The sequence below is a fragment of the Rosa rugosa genome, chromosome 2 (assembly GCF_958449725.1).
Source record: "Rosa rugosa chromosome 2, drRosRugo1.1, whole genome shotgun sequence".
NCBI lineage: Eukaryota > Viridiplantae > Streptophyta > Magnoliopsida > Rosales > Rosaceae > Rosa > Rosa rugosa.
The window spans coordinates 11,634,753-11,657,768 of NC_084821.1; the positions used below are offsets into that span (position 1 = coordinate 11,634,753).

The 23,016-nt window shown below is 38.8% G+C and overlaps 1 protein-coding gene, 1 non-coding gene and 2 pseudogenes across 2 annotated transcripts; 2 read left to right on the forward strand and 2 right to left on the reverse strand.

Moving 5' to 3' along the window:
* Nucleotides 1–3,059: 3,059 nt before the first annotated feature.
* Nucleotides 3,060–5,057, reverse strand: LOC133732779 (pentatricopeptide repeat-containing protein At1g12300, mitochondrial-like; annotated as a pseudogene).
* Nucleotides 5,058–5,264: 207 nt separating this feature from the next.
* On the forward strand, nt 5,265–7,450 carry LOC133731743 (peptidyl-prolyl cis-trans isomerase CYP19-4). The gene is made up of 7 exons (XM_062159154.1): nt 5,265–5,412; nt 5,523–5,601; nt 5,840–5,887; nt 5,986–6,009; nt 6,300–6,482; nt 6,597–6,672; nt 7,131–7,450. Exons 1-7 carry the CDS (start codon nt 5,347–5,349, stop codon nt 7,267–7,269), a joined length of 615 nt encoding a protein of 204 aa, XP_062015138.1. The 5' UTR covers nt 5,265–5,346; the 3' UTR covers nt 7,270–7,450.
* A 4,887-nt stretch (nt 7,451–12,337) lies between these two features.
* Nucleotides 12,338–12,429, forward strand: LOC133734941 (small nucleolar RNA snoR69Y). The gene has a single exon (XR_009858686.1). It is a non-coding gene; the product is annotated as a small nucleolar RNA snoR69Y (small nucleolar RNA).
* Nucleotides 12,430–13,397: 968 nt separating this feature from the next.
* Nucleotides 13,398–17,568, reverse strand: LOC133730350 (uncharacterized; annotated as a pseudogene).
* Between the last annotated feature and the right edge of the window lie 5,448 nt (nt 17,569–23,016).

The window sequence follows — 23,016 nt, forward strand, 5'->3', positions numbered from 1 at the left end:
AATCAATTCCATAGTTGATGCATCTGCAAAGAAACCCCTCTCAACCATTTCTTGAATAAGTCCCATAGCCCATGATGTCTCATTGTTATTAATCAACCCTCGGATAATTGTGTTATAGGTCCAGCCATTAGGAGAACAGCCCTTCTTTTCCATTCCTCTAAGCAAATCTTCTGCTTCACGCAATAAGCGTCCTTTACAAAATCTATGAATCATAATATTGTATGTCCTCACATTAGGCTGAACGGGAGAGGAGCCTCTCCTGACCTATTTTTTTGCCTGAGCTTCCTAACCTTTTCATCATAAATCGCCACGTGCCATATAAATCCAGCTAGATTTTTTTGACTCGACTCCAGAACTGCTTTGTTTGAAAGAACGATGCTCCAATCTCTTAACTGATTTGCTAGACGAGTGGGAGCTTTGCCAATCCAACAAAAGTTTGCCCACTTTTAGCGTTGTTTAGTTTTATAGATAAACTGAACTTTGTGTGTGTATTTTATTTTATTTTTTGAAATTTTGGCAAAAGAAATTACTAACTATTTGAAATCCTTTGAGTCTACAATTTAACCACACGAGTCTATATCAAACTAAAACACAACAATACTTGTTCGGATTGTCTACCATGCACGCATTGATCTAACAGTGTGTGAGCATTGCAGAGACTTTCTACTGTTTATTGCAGAGGTTGAAGCACCATCAGATCAATGCGTGCATGGAATGCACACATGTATTGTCGAAATTTCAATACTTGTTTCGTTAATTTATTGATTTTAATTTCTTCAACGATGGGAATCATGGCTTGATAGGTAGGTATAGTAACTTGGTTTTGTTTTTCTTTTATTGAATTCTTCTTGTCTTTTTTGTGATTAGATTCATGGCATCTGTTCGTGTGTTCATCCAAATCCCGGTGTTGGTGCTCATCAAGGCATTTTATACAACTTGGTCAACAAATTCATGGCATTTTCCGAGACACTTCATGTTCAATTGGCTAATTTGGGTGAAACGGCCCTTTTATGCGCTTCTGCAGTGCTGGTTCTTCCAACTTGACACTTTTCTTGGTGGTTTAGGCTATTCTTTGAGATGTCATGAGGTGGTTGAGGATGCATGGTGGTTTGGCCAGCATTGGTACAGTTACTTTGTACTTCCTGTTCAAATCATTGATATAAAAATGAAAAATAGGAAAAAATATCCCAGATCTCTTAGGGAGAGAAATATACTCATCTTGTGATTACACAAATGATCAAAATGGCACACAGTCCAATTCCACTGCCCTATCCTATGCAGATAGTTCTTCCCCAAAAGAGAAATCTATGTGGCGCCAACCTCGCCCACCTAGATTTCTATGATACAATTAGCACAGCACTTGTAGATAAACAAGATTATCATTGTCTCATCGTTTGTAAGAGAATTGAGAAATGAATAATGTTTTGAATCAGCTCTTTCACTTGAACAGTTGAACACAAACAAAATATATCAGGACCTTTACTTAAGGAGATGGAGTATACCTTAAACTTTCCATATGCTAAACTCAGGCAAAAGAAATCTCTAAATTGACCTTTAAAATTACTAACCAGTCAAACACAAATCAAATAGAAATTCAATCATAAGAAGTTTAAGAGCTAAGTACATGCACATTGTGGAACTATATACATGTGCACTCCGGCAAAGTTCAGCGGCTCAACCCTGCTACCTTTCCTTACTAGTCTATTCAGTACGTTTGCACCCACTTTGTTTCCTAGAATAATTCTGGATTACCAAACTCTGTTTGTAGCCAGTGCACTGCATTGGTAGCTTGGTCAGGAATGCTTGTATGACAATTTAGAATGACAGGAGAAGGGGGCTTCTGCCTTGATATTTCTCACCGATGTTTCAGTAGATATTTAGGCCAAATCAAGTGCAAAGCCATCAGAGTGGCTCTCGTACGGATTACTTTAATCATACAGTTCAACTTTTTCAAAAAAATAAAAATAAAAATAACTAAAGGAATAAGCAAGAGCCAACTATCTAGGAGCACAAGTATTTTTTCTCCATGAAAAGGCATTCTACCATGAGATGAGTGGCTTTTATTGTTGCACTTTCTTTCACTAAACTGGTGTAGGATCAAGTAGGACCTAGAAAGGAGATCAACTAAGTGACTGCTCAGTAAGTATCAGATAATAAAAACCATTTAATCATACATGGCAGTCGGCATAACCAAATTAAAGACACGATTAGTTATCATCTCTGGATAATACATGACATAACATTCTTCTGAAGAACTAAACAGGGGACCTATGCAACAAGCAAGGGTTAGCTTAAAATGATCAATTTAAGAACATATCTTTATTGAATAAAGAATTTTGTGATGTTCATTAGAAAATATTGTAAAGATTAGAGGTACTGTCACCTCCCTTACCCTCAAACAAGAATCACACTAATTTGTTGAATTGTAAAGCAACTATTCTCTTCAGGGCATTAGAATTATACCACATCTCGACTAGAAAGAAAGAATAATTATACTCCTGATAGGCGTTTCTCTACCCAAATGAATGTGATATAGTGCTCCTAATATACTTCGTGAAATATGCAAGTTTTGTGCTATGTGCAAGGTGAACTGGCAAGCCAGAGTAAATTTAATAATACCCTTATTGCAAAAGCGGCTGAAATCACGATTAGTTTATCAATACTGCTATGATAGTACTGCTAAGTTTCTCTGGCTAGATATGAGTAATACACTAATGCATCTGCCAATCTGGGCAGCTAGAGATATGACAATACTTAAATGCAAAAGTCAGGATCACATACAGAATGGCAGTGTAATTTCAATCGATGGTTAATAAATAAAATATATAAAATATCCAAAGTTAAGTCTAAGGGTCATCAACTCATAACTCTATTCCTCTTCAGAAATTGCACCATATACCTAGCAGTTTATCAATTTAGCTAGAATTAGTCAACGGCAATAAAAGTTCCAAGTTATATAGATAAGGACATGATAATGCTACAATGCTATCTGATATAGGAAATGACATTGGGTGCTCATCAAATAGATAACGTATATAAGTACATCCAAAGTTGTCAAAAGGGCAGAAGTCTCATATTTCCTACTCATACTGACTAACTTCTGTTTCAAACAATCAAATCAATTTTATCATGAATCTTTTAACAACAGCAACAAAGCCGGATCTACTATATCCATAGACAGTAAACCAACTATCAATTCCATAGTTGATGCATCTGCAGAGAAACCCAACTCTACCATTTTTTGAATAAGTTTCATAGCCTTTGATGCCTCATTGTTATTTAACAAACCTCGGATTATGATGTTATAGGTCCAACCATCTGGAGAGCAACCTTTCTCTCCCATTTCTCTCAGCAACTTTTCTGCTTCACTTAATAAGCCCCCTTTACAAAATCCATGAATCATTATATTGTATGTCCTCACATTAGGCTGTACTCCTTTCAATGACAAACCAGAGAAGACATCCATTGCAGAATCCATGTTCCCAGCTTTGCACAAACCTTCAATCATAATATTGTAAACTACAATATCTAGTTCCAACTTGTTGCCTTCTATCTCTCTAAGTAATTCTAGTGCAGTAGAAAGTTGTTGGTTGTTACACAGGCCATCAAGTATAATATTATAAGTTTGACGATCTGGAAATTGGCCACAACCTTGCATCTCAGAGAACAACTTTTCTGCCTCTTGTATTCTCCCTGCTTTGTAAAAACCATCGATAAGAGTGTTATAAGTAATGGTATTAGGAACAAGTCCCATGCGACACATTTCCTGAAAAACCTTATTGGCCTCATCAATCTTTTTGTGCTTACAGTATCCGTTTATCAATATGTTACAACTCCGAACATTAACCATGGAGCCCTTCGTAACCATTAGATCAAAGACTTGTTTCGCCTCGTCCATTTCTCCTCGCAAACAGAAGTGAGTTGTAAGTAATGATATCAGGCTCAATATGTCTTTGAACCATCATCTCAACCACACTTTTGGCTTCCACAACCATCCCCTCCTTACAAAGTGCATCAACCAAGACATTGAAGGTGACTACATCGGGAAAGATATTTTTACTCACCATTTCATTCAACAACCTTGTAGCTTCTTTCCACTGGCCGATATTGCAGACTCCTTGAATCAAAGAGTTGTAAGTAACAACGTCGGGAGCAATACCTCTACCAATCATTTCTGTGAAGAGGTTCAATGCTTCATCAACTATTGTATCCTTACAATGACTGTCGATGATGGTGCTATAGGAAACTATGTTAGGCTCGCATCCTCTTTCTTCCATCTTCCCAAGTAATTCCATAGCTGCACTGTTGTTTCCAATCATGCAAAAGCCCTTTATTAGTGTGTTGAAAGTAAACACATCCGGCTGACAATGACCTCGCCCCACCATTTTGCTGAAAAGTCGTGCTGCCTCAGCCACTCTATTCTGGAGAACAAGGCCGTGGATTAGAGTGTTGAAGGTGGTGACATTTGGTTGAAGACCCAATTTAAAGAATTGACCCAAGACAGATATGCCAAACCCCAAATGATTCAAATGGCAGTAGCAATTAATGATAATATTTAGAGTATAAACATTAGAAGCGATTCCGATGAGACCCATTTGTGTATTCAAAGAGATAACGGCCGAATAGTGTTTCAATTTGGAAAGTTGAGTCAAGATTTGATTGAAGAGGACAACAGACGGCAGAGGACGCGAGTGAAGCATTTCATCGAACACCATCAAGGCATTCTCAACATTACTCACATTGGACTTTGAGGGTCGATTTCCTAGCTGTGTTTCTCTACATTTGCTTGGCTTTGAGGATCGAGAATGAAACAAAGCAACAAGAGGAGGAGTAGAGTGTAGAAATGGCATACCTCTTCTGCTACTGCTGCTGCAATGAGAATAACAAGAAGAGAAACCCCGAACTGATTTGCGCATCATCTTGAGCATTTCTGACACTCAAATCCACAGTAACAACGTCTGGAAACCTCGAACTGATTCGCTACACAAATTAAGAAACAGCTTTGTGAAGTAAAGTGGCTAGCTTTGAGATTGTTTTGCTCCTACTGGGACCAATACAAAGCTCTTGTTTTGTTCCGTCTTTTCCAAAAAGAACCAACTCTAGTTAAGGCCCAACTGACCCCCAGCCCATTTCCATTCAAATCCAATAAGAATAATCCAACTCATCGACGGCATCCTCCACGCCTCAACCAATCGCATCCTGCCGAAACACCCAAACCTTCCGACGTGTCAAAATCCTATTGGGCTACCTTCTAAACTCTCGTATATAAAATGGGTCTACACTCCCGTCTGTTAATCAGTAGCAGAGGAATTGATCTGAGAGTGAGAGAGAGACTGAAGCAAAGAGATGGCTAGAGCGACGTCGTTGCTGCTCTGTACTCTGGTCCTCTTCGGAGCCCTAGCTTTAATTGAGGTAACAAATTTCAGCTAACCCATCCAATTAAATCTCTGGGCCTTCATCAATTTTGAGTCTTGAATACTTAGACTTGGTCGGAATCAGTGATCGGGTTCATTCTGTTTCAGGCAAAGAAATCCAAGGAGGATCTGAAGGAAGTGACTTCCAAGGTTTACTTCGATGTTGAAATTGCTGGGAAGCCTGCTGGTATGGGTTTGCTTAATTTGGATCAGTTACTCAAATTCAATGCTAAATTTGATATTGGTGTTATGTTAATATGATGCAAATCTTAATTCGGAAATGAAAAAGGTCATGACTTTGGTAGATATGGGATTAGAGACTTTTGTGAATATAAAGTTTTAGGAAAATGCACAATCGTTTTCAGCTATGGAGATTTTTCGGGGTGATGAGGGAGACTGGTACTGATTTGATCAATGTGGTTCAGGTCGTATTGTCATGGGACTCTTCGGGAAGGCTGTTCCCAAGACAGCAGGTATTTTTGTCGATGTATTGTTTTCTATGTGGGTTCTGTGTTTTTGAAGGTACATGTGAAGAAGTTACTAACTTGCTCCTCTGGTTTTTTTGTTTCAGAAAATTTCCGAGCTCTTTGCACAGGTAACTAGTTGCTTATCTTCATTTCCTTTTTTTGAATTTAGTAGTTGATGTGTGTTAAATGAGTTGTGGTGAAGTTTCTAGACCTCAGTAACGGGTGACATGTAAAAGTGGTAGGAAGAATAGAATTAGTAGATATAAATGTAGACCTTCCTCTTTTCTGCATTGCTAAGAGTCAACGAGGGGATGATTTCTTGGTCTTAGACCGTCGGAAATTAATCCCCATTGTAGAAGTTGCTTCTAAATCTCGTATGTGGTATTCTCACATCCTTTTCTTTTGCATATAATTTTAGGGGAGAAAGGCATTGGAAAGAGCGGAAAACCTCTCCATTACAAGGGTAGCAAATTCCACAGGATTATTCCCAGCTTCATGCTTCAGGGAGGTGATTTCACTCTCGGTGATGGAAGAGGTGGAGAATCAATTTATGGAGAAAAGTTTGCTGATGAGAATTTCAAGCTGAAGCATACTGGACCAGGTACTGTCCTCTTTTACACCTTTTTTTTTTTCTCCGAGTGACATGGATTCTCAGAGCCTAGCTACATTTGAACCTATATGATATCAACAAAAATTGCTTTACTCTTGTGTACAGGGCTTTTGTCAATGGCAAATGCTGGTCCAGACACCAATGGTTCACAATTCTTCATTACCACTGTGACAACTAGCTGGTAATGTTATGTGCATCCATGCATATTTGATAAACAAATAAATACTTTTGTTAAATCTACTATCTTCTACTGCAAAACGCATTGTTTTTGTATTCATATGTTCGCACATTTATTTGCTTGTTGCATCAAATTCATGAGGTAAATGCTAAAGTTTATATGGTTACGTATCTATATATTTGAACTTTTTGTCTATCTATGTGCTTGTACCTATCTTTGATGCATCAAATTTCTTTTGACCTCAAGCTAAACATTTCCAATATAGACATAGAAAGAGGGTCTTCCTCTCAAATGGAAGGTGTCAAACTATGCATTGCAAATAGCACGGTAGCACTCATTTAAGTAGGGTTCTACCACCCTCTTGATTAGGGGTTGAACTGAAAAGTCTTCCTTAAAGAGGACATGCACTACTGCATTGTTGAGGCTAGAACTCCTGACTAATTATGAATATATGTTTATAGGTTGGATGGCAGGCATGTTGTATTTGGAAAGGTGCTGTCTGGCATGGATGTGGTTTACAAGGTTGAAGCTGAAGGAAGTCAGGGTGGAACACCCAAGAGCAAAGTTGTGATCGTTGACAGCGGCGAACTTCCTCTTTAAATTTTCTTAGAGTGATAATAACTGTAGTTGTTTCTACTTCCCCTGTTTTCCATATGTGAGAATCCTTTAGATGTTGTCAGTGTACCGATAAATTTTGAACTTAAACATTCGTTTTTTCCTGTAACATTCAGTTGTGTTTGATGTTACTTCTCTCAATTTGCATAAAGTTGATACAGTTTATCACTTTAGCTGTACTTGCGCCTCCTAAACGAGGAGATGATACTCTTGCAAGTATGTCATTGTGAAGCTAACTTCGTGGCAGTTACTCCTGAAAGTTTATGGTACAATGCACCCAAATTAAACCAAGTTTTCAAACTGAATATGCTGATAGGTTTTCATTTGTTGTTGCAAGTGATTTTTGTTTCTACTTTAAGAGAGAAGTAACAGGAATGGGTATGATCTGTAGAAAATTGGGGCAGCCTCTATTGCATATCCCATTGATTTCTAATTGCAAATCTGGTCCCTGATGCATTTGATTAATTGATGGAAAAGCTAAGTGCATCCTTTGTGCCCTAAAAAACCTAAACTTTTGTATACCTTAGAAACCACTCTAGTCTTCTTTTGCCTTGCCTTAGGTTCACCCTCTCCCATCATCTCCAACCTCTTATCTATCAAGAAGAAAACCCCTCTCCCAGTTGGTCCAAGGAACGACAAACCTGTACCTCATCTTTCTGCAGAGGACAGCCCAAAATCTTGGATGCCAAACCTCTACGGCATTCGAGATCTCAAGGTCCTCCTTTTCGAGAGGGGTGATAGGTTGTTGTCCTCTGGTTTTTGCTTGCATCTGACCAAGTGAGGAAATTTATATTCCTCAGAGACGCTGCTGCTTGGTTCTTCCTGATTGAGGGGGTTTTGTGTTTCTAATTTAGATTTACATTATGTGACGTGTTTCATATTTTTGAGAGTGGTTCTCCGTCAGTTGAGTATTGCTAAATTGTTGTAGTTTCTAATTATTTTGATAATCTGTTTGCAGCAGATATTTGCTGGTCTGGCCATGAGGTGCACGATTCCTTCATTCTCTTTGTTTGGTGTGTTCTTCTCAGCGATGGATGCACTCAGGTGCTTAGAATTTCTCAGAATACATAATTCCAATTAAAAATAGAAACATGATTCATGATAGAGCCACTACTCATTAAAAAGAAATGAAATTCTGATTCTGTACCAACATGCAAAAATTCTATGCAAAGTGTTTAAGTTTAGCCTGTCAATCATAAGTTTTACAAGTCGATTGATGTAGGCACGCCCAATAATATCCTAGCCTGATCATAAATTATACATGAGAAAAAAAGAGTACATGATATAAAACAAATAAAAACATTCAAAATGTAACAAGGAAAATTGTTTATCCTCTTTACATGGTTCATAAGGTTTGGCACAAGGCCATACCAAAATTTAAAGAGAGAAATATGGAGTGCCAAGGCAGACAATTCATCCAAGATTACAAAGAAACATTTTCTGAACAAAAGTTCTTATCTAATGATCATATAAAGCTGAGCACTTTGATACTCTGAAAACTAATACAGATTGATTGTTGTCGAATGCAACTGTGTATTCTTCAACTGAAGGAAAGCACAATGTCTCAACGTCTTACGAGCCTAAACCTGAAGATGAAAGCAAACAGCACGAAGATACAAATAGACGGTAAGAAAACAACTTTATTTCCAAAATCAGAATAACGTAAATAAAGTATATGTGAGAGAGTAGTTAGTTACCATTCATTTCTCAAAGCATTCTTTGCCGCCTAATCAACATTGCCCTCACATAAAGCCAATCCATTAAGACATTCAAGAAACCAAAGTATGTGTATCTCCATGACCGGTTGAATATCAAACTGCCACAAACTCCCCAAAATCCAACAGCAAACCCAAGCCCCATGCCGACATAAATCCGAATGATATAAGCTCATCCTCTTCTTCTTTAGGAACTTGTTTGGACCTTGTTTCTCCTGTAGGGCAGATCTTTTGTAGTGGAAGTCCACAAAGTTGAGGATTTTCTGCATAAGTAGAGGGACCAAAGCTTTGGAGCTGAGTACCTATTGGGATTTCACCTGATAAGTTGTTATTCGACAAGTCCAAGACACCAAGAGTAGATATCTGAGAAAGGCTTATAGGGATTCTTCCATATATATGGTTTCTTGACAAATCGAGGAAATCTAACAACTGCAACTTCCCGATTTGAAGAGGCATTTGACCTGTTAGATAGTTTCTTGATAGATTTAAAGAAACCAATCCAATTAGATCAGTGATTTGACGAGGAATCTCCCCATGTAATCTGTTGCCTGAGAAATCAATGCTCTTTACAAGTCCCAATGTGCTTTTGTACTCGGACATTCTTCCTTTCCATATTAAAGATGCATCATCTTTGTAATCTCCAAGAGAAAATGTTGCTCCCATGTAGATGCTTCTATAGTGTGTGATGCTTGGGCTTGAATTTCCTTTTTGAGCTAGAGTAGTCAGATTGTTCAGGCATTGAGGTATAGTACCAGAGAAGCAGTTCCTAGACAAATCCAAAAGTTAAATGTCTTTCAGATGGCATAATTCCAAAGGCATGCTTCCACTAAATTGATTAGATCGAAGAATGAGGATAGCCAACTTCGAAAAGCTAAACCCTATCCATTCAGGTATCATTCCTGTGATCCTATTTTCTCCAATATTAAAAACTTTTAAGTTTGTATAATTCTTCAAGGATGAAGGCAATTCTCCCGCAAAATTGTTCTTGCTAAGCTTCAATGTTTCAAGAGAAGCTAGGGAACCAATTGAAGTAGGAATTTTTCCAGAAAAAGCATTGTTACTCAAGTCAAGAATGACTAGATTTTCTAAATGCTTCCAACATGTTGGAAGTTCTCCGGAGAAAGAATTGCTTGATAGATCAAGAACTGTTAAACTCCTAATGTTGCTTGCACACAAGAAAAAGATACTCCCTGAAAGATTATTATTTGATAGATCCACAGATGCCAGTTCTGATGGTAGCGAGTGAATTGGCCCTTCCAATTGGTTTGAACTCAAATATAAAATACGATCTGTTCCCACTTGGTCGTCAGAGAGTTTCATAAAGTCATCTTGAAACCAGCTTGGAATGATATCAGAAATTCCAGCATCAGAAAGATCAAGCTCCTCAAAGCTTCTCAGAGATGTTCGAAGCCATTTTGGAAAATATGGCCCGATTTTGCAAGACCTTAATCTTATTGTGCGAAGTTGAAAAGGAGGAAGCCAATCAGAACGAATGTTCAAAGTCAGTAAATTGGAAGATAAATCCAAATCTCGCAGTTTGGAGAGGTTTGAGAAATGAGCTTCCGTAATCACTCCTGTCAAAGAGTTCCTACTAACATCCAAAGCTCCCAAGTTGGACAATGAACTTAATGAGTTCCCAGCACAGCCAAATAATACTTGAAAAAACTCAGAAAGCTCTCCACTGTGATTATTTCCTGAAAGGACCAATGATTGCAGACTACATAACTGGCCTAAGGATTTTGGGAGTTGTCCTTCTATTGAGTTATTAGCAAGACTTAGATCCAGGAGAGAATTCAGGTTGCCGAAAACATCAGGAATTGAACCACTTAAGTTGTTGTGAGTAAGGTAAACGGAAACAAGGCTTGTATTGTATGTTGACAACCAATGGAATATTGAAAAGGTGAGATGGTTGCCAGCGAGATAAACTGAAGAAAGAGATTTAGAAGTGTTTATACGAGAAAGAGATGAAAGAATTGGAATTGGAAGATCACATTCCTGTAAAAACAATGATTGTAGTTTAGGGAGCTTATGAACTACTTTTGGCCAATCTAAAACATTACTGAGATTCATCATAGAGAGGTCCAGGGATGTTAAAGCAGAAAGATGAGGGAGCCAATTGAGGTTTTTTGGATTAGTACAGTAATTCTCGCCAAGATAAAGAGTTTGCAACTGTGTAAGGTTTCCAAGCTGATATGGTACTTCACCCACAAAATCACAGCCATAGAGGTGGAGAGATTTTAAATTGCTTAGAGAACCAATAGACTTTGGAATTTGGTTATGACTGAAGTTGTTGTCACTGAGGTCTAAATATTCCAAATGCTGCAACTCAAAAAGTTTAGGACTAATCTTACCTGGCAGAGGTAAACCTTCGCCTCGGAATTGAAGATCAAGTTCAGTAACATGACCAGTTTGTTTGCTACAATAGACTCCTTGCCATTTGCAACAATCTGTTGTCGCGTTGCCTCCCCATGAAGAAAGTAATTGATTGTCCACAAGACCTTGTTTTACTGCAAGGAGAGCCTGCCTTTCCTTCTCTATGAACCTGATATTAGTAGCCCCACGCCCAAGTCCAGAAACAAATCCGAGGGGGCTCATGTGCAGCAAAAGCACCACAAGTGGATAAAAGAGTTTGAGGCACATCTTGTCCATGTTGAGTAAATTAAAGAGCAAAACACAGAGAAAGAGAGAGAGAGTTATGCATCCAACAATACAAGAAAAAGACTTGCTGGAGTTCTCAAATTAATAGAAGCAGTTAACAAATTGTATATACTTAATATATATCTTAGTCGAGTTTGGAAGAGACGGAGAAGGACCACAAGTAGTGTGAGTTTCTTCTTAGATGTAGTGTATCTGAAGAAAAAGGATATTTTCAATTGTGCATGGTGCTTTTGATGCCAAATCCAAGTTCTGGTAAGCGTTTCAATATTCCTTAAGATTGAAACTTTGAATGTTAGAGAGAGTAGCCATTACTTGACTGTGTAACTTTGAATCGTAAAGGTTCATACTTTCTGTTTATCAAGGTGAAGTTGCTTGCTTGTAATATTGATTCAGTTCTTCTAATCTGTGGTTATGTATTTTGACGTGGGTTCTTTTGTTTGTTGGGATATTTTGATTAGGTACTTTTTGAGGAAGTTGAAGAAAGTGAAGAAGAGCAATGGACAAATCTTGGCCATCAATGAGGTACTTATCTTACATTTCTGTCGATATAGCGCCTTATCTTTGAGGTCACATGAGTCTGTTATTTAACCGATTGTGGGCTAGCTTCTTAAATTTGTTTCCTGTTTGAAATAAAAATTGGGTTTAGTTTATGCTTACCAAGAACTGTATTGCTCGTTTGTTATTGCAATGATGATAGAGGTGAATCCCAGCTCATTATGAGACCTTTTGTGGTCTGCAAATAGACTTTAGCCACATATATCTGAGCCCAGATTCAGATTGAACAACAAAGTTATGGTTATAGTTTTTAATCAACAAAGTTATGATTAAATGCTGTGATTACTTAGTTGGAATGCCAATGCTCCAATGCATATAATGGCATGATGTTTTACTGCTTTATGATTGTCAGAATATTTTCATTTCTTAAAGTTGACCTGTATTAGTTTTGGTATATGGCCTTATATGTTGTCTTCCTCATATGAACGGCTTTTGTCCTGCTTTAGGGAGGGAGTTCAGACCCTGGTTTTGCAAATGTCAAAAGGTTACTGGTGCTTGTGGAGGAGTTAGGATTCCCTCTGTTTGAGTTAAGATTTGCTAGAAAACAAGATCAAGAAGAGCATATGTAGGATAGTTATATGGTAAAGGGTTTAGCAGTATTGCCATGATGTTGGGTCTGTGCTCATATAATATACTGCGCGTAAGACATTATAACTTGTGCAATAATGCCTAAGTCACGAATTGGAGGAATTCAGGAGTTACTGTGGTAGTGTTCTAAGACTATTGACTAGCTAGTGGTTTGACTGTATTTCTCTGGGATATTATTGGCAATAGTTGAGTTTAATAGACTTTATAAGGCTAGTCTGATATACAGAGAAATGTTGATGCGTTGGAACACTTCTTTTCATTCAGCATGCCTCATCAAACTAATTGGAGAAATACATTATTCTGGGCATAAGAGTTGAGGACGGAATTAAGTAAATGGGGACCTGATTTTTGATTGAGCCTTTGTATTTGTTCATGCTGTTCTCGCATACAAATTTTTGATCTGTTAATACATTACTTTTTGTTATCTTTCCCCACCCTGTCTTTAGTTCCACCAGCTCTTCTAGAACAGTCGAAGCAGGGGACTAATGTGGATCTCTGTGATGTCAAGATTTTGGAATCTATCAAATCAACCAGTTTACATGCATGTCATTGACCTTCTTTTTTTTTTTTTTTTTTTTTTTCCCATTTTCCATTTCTTGTTATAAGCTTCTTAGAGGTACCTTATTGTAAAAGTTCTTGCTTTATGTTAGTCAAATTTTTGTCTGATCAAGCAACTCTTTGCTGCAGAATGCATAAATTTAATCTGAATTGGATCTTCTGCTGTAAATTCAGGATCTTTAAATACCTGCTTTGGATTTGGAAAGTGCTTGATAATGCAAGACTGGACCTGTGTATGGTTTCTTACGACTATAATCTGGGTGACTGGTTTGAGGAAGAAGCTATCTTCACCGTTGTGACTGCAGGTCCTAAATAAGACAACTGGTACCTCAGAAAATCCCCCTGCTGTTTCTTCAATACTGCATCTAAGGTTGCTTTGGAGTGTTAACCTTTCTTGATGTTTCGATTGGTATTCCTTTTTACCCAAATTTGCTTATTATGTCTGTGAAAATGGCCTGATCTCAAATTGGGTTTTTGTGGCTTGCACTTTTGCATTGATAATGATGTCAAGGTTTGTAATTTCTTGCAGAAAGTTACAAACCCATGCTTAATTTTTGACTTTGGAATTAGTTTGTATAGTATTTCCACTGTTTGAATATTATTTTGACTGTGATTATTAACCGATAGCGGATTGTGATCATGGTCTAATTGCTTTAGTGGTAAAAACTTTGTCTTTGACAACTGATTTATGTAGAATAATTGAAATAAAACTGAAATGATTAATATATGTGCATTTTCTCATTATCGTTGATATAGATGGACACATTTTCATTATCAAAATGCCCTTTTCATATAGATATCATCCTCATCAATATACGAATGGAACCACTTGTGATCTTACAAACCAGCCTCGAATGACTGAAATATGAAGCTATGAACTTTATTTAGTTTTCATTTTTCTGTTCCCATCCCTCTTCTCCTTACTCTATATGCATTTTGCAGGTGAGATTTGTATGCTCAGAGCCGAGAGCTATGATCAGTTCAATTACAAAGATATCCACCTAGAAGTATGCATTTGCTATTAAATGCCCCACACTTTGCAAGCATCCCCCATCTCTTTCCCCTTCTATCTCTCTATTTAGCGGATCTAATGGCTACTTTCAACCAACAGATTATTCCAAGCAGAGAGACCGGTATGGGAGACCATTAATTGTAATTTGCTTCCCAAGATATTACAAGGAAACCCAAGTTGAGGATGAAGAATCTGAAATTAAGCAGATAGTTATGGTCACAGACAGTGAATCTCATTCCAATGATGAATATGACGAGTAACATTTGATAAATTCAGAAAATTTTGTGAATACTAATGATAGCCAACCTTACGTAATCTTGTATTCTTTTACACCGTTCACAAGTTTATAGAAACCTAGTCATTGATTGCCCTCTATTAACATTGTTGCCCCTATGTTTCAAGATGCATATCATATCCTGAATTGATACTAGCAAATCAGAATGTTTATACCATGTTTATACCGAATTCACTTAAAAGCAGCAAATATGCATTTTTATAATTCCAGAAATGGTGGAAGGCAGGTTAGATAACCTACATGGCACTAATATTAGTCTTGAAATAGTTGGGAAAATGCCGGATCAAAGACATTGATCATCTGGAACACCATCACCATAACTAGATCCATGACCAACTGTTATTATATATGTACATGCATGGTTGATAAAGTCGCAATTCTCATTGGCAGAGCGATATTCACTTTGTTCCCGCTGAATTCAGTAGAGCCAAGTACTCACTTATGGCTTCACCTTCTCTAGAAACTTCAATGTCATAGTCAGTGAAAGCATCTCTTTGTGCTAGTTCTTCAGCAAGTTGGCTTTCCATTTCCGCATCACGCTCTGATGCATTACTAGACATTGAAGGACCTCTGACTTGACCATTTTGTATCAAGCATTGAAACAAGAGAATTTGCAATGTCAGTTGCAACATCAGATTGGCTATTGTTGTTAACATCGACTGCAGGAATTGCCTCAGATTGGTTAGCAGCATTTGTGGGGTATGGTGCCTGTCCCGAGAGCAGTCAACAGATTGTTTTGTCCATTGTCCCTCCACCCCGCAAAGCTTCGACCGCTGAACACACAGTTGTAAACATCAGAGTGAGCCCAACTTAGCCTCACAAACATAAACCAAGTATAATAACATCTGTTTTATGTACCTAATGATCTGTCAAAGCCCATGCGTACAAGAGCTTCACCTGAAGCATCTACTGCTTGGCACTCTCGTTTACTTTTCCTTGATTCAAGATGTTGCTGCAAGTAAATAAATTTTGAAGTGTTCATTCTCTAAAAAAAGTTCAAATAGTGTTCAAACAAAAATGTTCAAGTGACCTGTATGGAAGAATTGGTCTCTGGATTTGTCAAATCCGATGCTTTCTCTCTGTCATTCTCATTTCTTCGTAGTGCTTCAGCAGCAAGCTCCTTTTCAAACCTGCAAAGTCAAGAAACTCTTAGGATGACTAACGACTATACAGGGCTGATGGAAACATCTTGATTGCTCATCCTCAGTGCCCTTTTTGCATCTCATTCTCTGAAGCCCATGCTCATACAAGAGAAAGAGATTCATTCAGCACCTGAAGCTGGAATCCACAACCAAAAATACATGTTAATTGGATTTTTTTGAAACTACTGGTTTCACTCAGAAAAGTGGGAGACATGGTATATCAGCATAATGTGCTTGATAAATTCTGTGGAAACTTGAAAAAGGAAATCCATTTTTTTTTTTCCAAATTCAGGCACTTTGCATTTATATAAAGAGAAGACTTGACTCTAAATTTAAGTACAATTTATAATTTTGGACCTCCATAAACCTATATACGAGAGGCAAACATTCAGTGCATGACACGGCCCTTCCCCTTTCCAATTACCTGGGCTTCTCTTGTGCAGAAGTCAACATCTTCATTGACTTATCAACCTGATCACTGTGATACGCCACCATCCTTCCAGCAGCTCCAGTCTCAAATATCTATAATCAGAATCAACAGAGTAAGTAGACCTGCTTAATGTAGACAAACATTCAGATATGTATTAAAAGTACTCACAGTGCACACTCTGGATAGCGACCTGCCTGAAGGAGTCTAACACGAGAAGAGTCCTTCCACGAGCTTGTTCAAGACCTTCTCTGGCTTTCTCAAGGCGAATTCCTGCTACTGAGAGCTAGTTGATGTCTCTAAGCATGAAATAACACCAAATCATATCGATTTGGATTATAGAAGGATTGTCGACCAGCTGAAAGCAGACACAGGGCGAATGTTATACACTCATATTGAAACCAATCTAAGAAAATGAAAGGAAGATTGATATAGTTTAACTGTCAAAGTTACACAGCCACATTTACTTCATAGTAATACAATGTCTTCAATAAAGTAACTCACTCGCCTCAATAACATTCTGATCGCAGAGAGAGAAAGCCTCCTACAAGAATGAAAAAAAGGAAGAAAATACAAACCACAGAAGATTAGGAGACATAAGCTGCTGTAACAAGCATGGACAAGAATGTAACATGCAAGTTTCATGTGAAAGAAACTATCAGTTGCAAAAAGGCACTAGTAACGAACCTCCCCCATCCTGAGCACTTCCAATGCATCTTGGTAATTTTGTGCTTTCATCAGTTGCTTTGCATTAGTATGAAGCATCAGGCCGATCATGACTGCCCTGTCATACAACATCTCAAATCTTACTTCAAACTCAAAATGGGATTGCATCCCCTAAATTTCTCTTTGATCTAACTTGAGAACAGAAATTACTGAAACCTAATTAAATCATTCCGCAGATCAGTCTCCAATCCCATTTGTACTTTCTTCCCACTCTGATCTTCCATCAAGTACTATGTTGAAATCTTCAATTGGCGGTGAACCATCAGCGTGTCTCTTCGACAGTGCAGTTGCAGCAGCCCTATAAATTTAATAGATACACAACCTGGTTTAACCAAAACACAGACATATACTAAACAAAACACATAGGTTTGAAAGATAACCTTCTTTGGGAAACCAAAAGCTCATAGATAATTATAAGGTCTAGATAAAACTCACACTTTTCTGACTACCAAAAACACTATTTGTTCAATCAATCCAAAACAAAACCCAGAATAGAGTGTTCATCAGATAAACAGCCACCATAATCACACACTCATATGCAACGAAACCGATTCTACCACCGAACCAACTAACATAACCAAAGTTTTCATAAAGCTAAATGCATCCATCAAAATCAAACAAACCCATGACTAACATAACCAAATTGAACAACTTATGGCATATAAACAATATTTGATATGAAAATTGTAGAATCTAATACGACACGGCATTATATCAAAATATTATATGAATTCAAATAACTTGAAATTTAACACTTAACATCGATACTAACTCAGAATCTCCTCATTAAGCATAATGTCTATGCTGATTTCATAATTAATCGAATGTGTTGAAGGAAAATCAGTTTTATGTGTGCCTTATCAAACTAGGAGTAGTAATAGGAGAGAAGGTTCTAGATTTCTCAATCCTACACGGATTAGTATTCCATGTAACATTAGAACTAGTACTATGTAATCCCTATATAAAGGGCTCCTATTCTCAATAATATTATTACATTCTCCCTACAATTCTCTCTACATTCTCTCTCGAATCTATTTTACTTAAACACGTTATCAGCACGAGCTTTAACCAAAAACCCAAAAATCTTCTTCATCACCGCAGCTCCTAGCCCACTCTAGCCTCACCTACGCGCCCCTGCGCACATATCCCTGCTGCCCCTACAGCACCGTTGCACGTCTGCTGCCCCTGCAGCACCAACGTACACCAACTGCATCCTTCTCCTTTCCTGTGCACGTCAGTCTGATTGCAAGCCCCGAAACGTCTAGTTCGGAACCTCAGATCAAAATCCTTTCTTCATCAAAGTTGTTCGTCTCTGTCTCTTCCATCTAACCTCCGAATTTCAGCCTTATCGGAGTTGTTTTGAGACCTGTACACCAATCGAAGTGCAAGCTGTTCAGAACAGAATCTGTTCCGAATTTCAACAAGTAAGTATTTACATTAAAGTTCCCGCTTTCAGAATTTAATTTCTCCTTCTTTTTCTTCGGGGACTTGCAACCTCCCTTCTTCAACATCCCACCTTTCTTATAACGTGGGTTCGATTCTTGAGAAAGCGGAATCGTGGGGATTCACGCAATTAACGAACTAAGAGCGTTCGTAAGACTTCGGACTAAGAGCGTCCGTAAGCATCGAATTAACGAACTAAGAGCGTTCGTAAGCTACGGACTAAGAGTGTTCGTGAGCATCGATTTTGACCATTCAAACATCATTGTTTCGGTCTAATCCAATTATTCTTGGAAATCGATTTCTTGGTAGCATTAAGGCTCAGAAATCTTATATTAGTTTGTGTGGCAGCATTGACTCCGAAACTAATACGTTCTTGCTTTCCTCTTCAGGATGTAAGACTTGAACGAGCTCGATTTTACTCCATTGGATTCTACGGGCACGGGATATTTATTTGCCTACAATCCAAGAGCCCTGTTCTAAAGGAACCGCTCAAGACTCACAAACTGAGATAGAAAATTCCAGGGCATTTACCCTGATGAAGCGCCACATGAAGATGGCCCTCAAGTTTGAGTACATGAATGAGGATAACGCTAACAACCTTTGGGTTGCGCCTAGTGAATGTTTTAGTAACATTCACAACTTTCCGAACATAGAAGCAAGATGGAATAATATATGCTTCACTAAAACTTTGAAAGAGTTATGAAATATTGTTCGGAGGCTCTCTGCATCATATTATTTATGCATGCTTGTGGAAAAACACAAAAGAACAAATTGATTGAGAAAACCCTAACATGACCATAGGAGTCATGACGTTGAGGGTATAGGGTTGGACACCATGGCGCCACTTTTGGCCATGATTGCACTACTCCAACGCCATTGGTCCTAGAGACCATTTGTATTGTGTCAATATACCTCAATCAAGAGAGCATCCTCTTCATGATATTTTATGGAGTACCTGATCAATGGTAATCAAGATATCGAGCCATAAAAGACTTCAAATCTGGCGATGAAGAAAGAATGCCGCAGATTTTTATATAGCATAGTCTTTTAATTTCCAAGAATTATGTAATGGCAATTATGCCTTAATCAATAAAATGACTTATTGGATTATCTCTTTTCCTCTAGGCGTACTCAATTAAGTATGATGTCTAGGAAAGTAATTGAGATTAGTGGTATTTAAGAGAGCTTCGCTCCACCGACATCTCTCTCTACTTCCCTGGTCATATTTAATTGGAATTACCGAACGAATTGAGTGACTACAATTTGTCTAAAGTTTGATTTTTATATTGGATTAGATTATGGTCACGAAACTTTGATGTAATCATTGGCTATTATTAATAAAGTATCGATCTATTTTATCTCATGTCGTAGACATATTTTTCGAACTTTATTACTTCAAATATATAAGAGCCAATGGTTTTCACGTGGAAACACATTGTGAGAATGGACAAGTGTTCCTTTGCATCACCTCTAATGACTACGGATATAAAAGAGTCTTAGAGAAACTTATGTGTCGATCTAGTGGGTTGTATGCAACCACTATTCGAGTAATTGAATCCAATCATGTTATGAGAGATGATTTATGGGATTCTGACACATATAGGCTTTGGCATGACCGTTTTGGACACCCAGGTCGTGACATGGTGATCCGTATATTAAAGACTTCACACGGACATCTATTTTTCAGAACGAAAAGAAGTAAAACTCGGTTTTTGGACACCGAAGGAGCCCCTGCGCCTCACGGCGCCATTCACCCCGAAATCCGGCCATTCTTGGCCGGCGCTGCCATCCCCCTGCGGCCTCAGGGTGGCATTGACGCCACCAAGGCTCCTTTGTCTCCAAAATTTACTTCTAACGTCTATTGTGACTTCATGGCTCAACCAAAATCCTCATTGGTTGTTTCTAAAACCCATCATTCGTTCTGCAAAGCCTGCTCTTTAGCAAAATTAGGATCGAGACCATCCTATGCAAAGGACACTAAAGAAAATATTCCATTCTTGCAACGAATCCAAGGTGATATTTGTGGACCTATTCAACCACCATGCGGACCATTTAGATATTTTATGGTGTTGGTTGATGCATCGACACTCTGGTCACATGTCATGCTATTGTCCACTAGGAACGCTGCATTTGCTAAACTCCTAGCACAAATTATTAAGTTAAGGGCTCACCACCCTGATCATCCTATTAAGTCTATAAGGGTAGACAATGCTAGGGAGTTTACATCAAAAACTTTTGATGATTATTGCATGTCCATTGGGATTGAAGTTGAACATCCAGTTCCTCATGTTCACACCCAAAATGGTCTCGCAGAAGCCGCCATTAAACGACTACAAATGGTCGCTAGGGCATTGGTAATGCGCACCAATCTTCCTATTTCTGCTTAGGGCTATGCAATATTGCATGCAGCCGTGCTTATTTGTCTGAGACCCACTGCCACTCAACCCTTTTCTGCGTCCCAGATGGTGACTGGGTATGAGCCTAATGTCTCACACTTACGCATATTTGGGTGTGCAGTTTATGTGCCAATTGCGCCGCCACAGCGCACCAAAATGGGTCCTCAACGACGATTAGGCGTCTATGTTGGATATGATTCTCCAACAATTGTCCGCTACTTAGAACCCTTGACAGGCGATCTCTTTACCGCAAGATTTGCGGATTGTCACTTCGATGAGACAGTCTTCCCGTCGTTAGGGGGAGATAAGAACATGAATGTTCAACAGGAACGACAGGAATTGTCGTGGTCTGTCCCCACTCTATCTCATCTTGATCCCCGAACCGCACAGTCCGAAATTGAAGTGCGGAGAATTCTCGATCTTCAGAACGTAGCAGAATCGATGCCTGATGCGTTTTCTGATATCGTTAAAGTGACGAGATCACACATACCTGCTGCAAACGTGCCTGCAAGGATTGATGTCCCTAAAATTAGAGGGCATGACGCCATCTCAAGGATATCTGAGCATGGCGCCAACGTCCCTACTCACAGTGATGGTGACGTTGTGGCTAGGCCCATGGCTCCTGCCAGGAAGCGCGGGAGCCCTATAGGTTCGATGGATTCTCGCCCAAGAAAGAAAAGCGAGTTTGGCACAAAATAATCCATTAATCATCGATGTAAATAATCCATCTCATGAGAATATTCTGAATTATGGTTATGTCCAAGAGACATCATTGGGGGACGCTCCAATGTCAGAACCAACTCCAGAGAATAGAGAGATCTCCATAAATTACACTAGTGTACATGAGATGATGGATAGAAATTCTATGGCAATTGATGATGCATTTGCATATCATGTTGCAAAAGGAATCATAGAATATGATGATATCGAACCTCGCTCTGTCGAAGAATGTCAACGAAGAGCGGATTGGCCTAAATGGAAAGATGCGATCCAGGTTGAATTGGATTCACTAACAAAGAGACAGGTATTTGGGCCCATAACGCAGACACCCCTAGATGTAAAACCTGTTGGCCACAAATGGGTATTTGTTAGAAAGCGTAATGAGAAAAACGAGGTGGTTAGATATAAAGCCCGTCTCGTGGCGCAAGGTTTCTCACAACGCCCTGGAATCGACTACGAGGAGACATATTCTCCCGTAATGGACGTTATAACGTTCCGCTACCTTGTCAGTTTGGTAGTTTCCGAAAAACTTGACATGCAGCTTATGGATGTGGTTACAGCATATCTCTATGGGGATCTAGATTCAGAGATATATATGAAGATTCCAGATGGACTTCAATTACCCAAATCAAGTGGCTCTAAACCACGGAGCGCGTTTTCAATAAGATTAAAACGCTCACTATATGGATCAAAACAATCCGGACGGATGTGGTATAACCGTCTAAGTGACTACTTGATTGGGAAGGGATATATTAACAACGAAATATGCCCATGCGTGTTCATTAAGAGAACAAGTTCCGGATTTGCAATCGTAGCAGTTTATGTCGATGACATGAACCTAATTGGAACTCTAGATGAGTTAAAGGAAACTGCTAAATACTTGAAATCCGAATTTGAGATGAAAGATCTTGGGAAAACACTGTTTTGTCTCGGTTTAGAACTCGAGCACCGTAGTGATGGGATTTTGATCCATCAGTCTGCATATACTCAAAAAATCCTAAGGCGCTTTAATGAAGATAAAGCAAAGCCTGTAAGTACTCCCATGATCGGTCGTAGTCTTGAGCCCGGAAAAGATCCGTTTCGTCCATAGGATGAGGACGAAGAATAATTAGAGGCCGAAGTGCCCTATTTAAGTGCAATAGGCGCATTATTGTACTTAGCTCAATGCACAAGACCAGATATCTCATTCGCAGTGAACTTGTTAGCTCCACATAGCTCTGCGCCAACACGCCACCATTGGATTGGTGTAAAGACAATCTTTCGATACCTAAGAGGTACGATTGATATGGGCCTATTTTATCCCTACAGAGAGAAGAGGAATGACGGAAGAATGGGATCGGACCCCATTAGGCATGGTGCCACCGTCCAACATGATAACTTGGCCGGCCATATTGCCGCCAACGCCGCCGCCACCACCAAGGGTGGCCGGCCTCACTCTATTCCCCTCCATCAAAACGACAGTGATGTTTTGATGGGATTTGCTGATGCAGGGTACCT

Coding starts and splice junctions, on each gene's coding strand:
- LOC133731743 (XM_062159154.1), top strand. CDS start 5,347: ATGGCTAGAGCGACGTCGTTGCTGCTCTGTACTCTGGTCCTCTTCGGA. Junction 5,413..5,522: donor GAGCCCTAGCTTTAATTGAG/GTAACAAATTTC, acceptor ATTCTGTTTCAG/GCAAAGAAATCCAAGGAGGA. Junction 6,010..6,299: donor TTTCCGAGCTCTTTGCACAG/GTAACTAGTTGC, acceptor ATATAATTTTAG/GGGAGAAAGGCATTGGAAAG.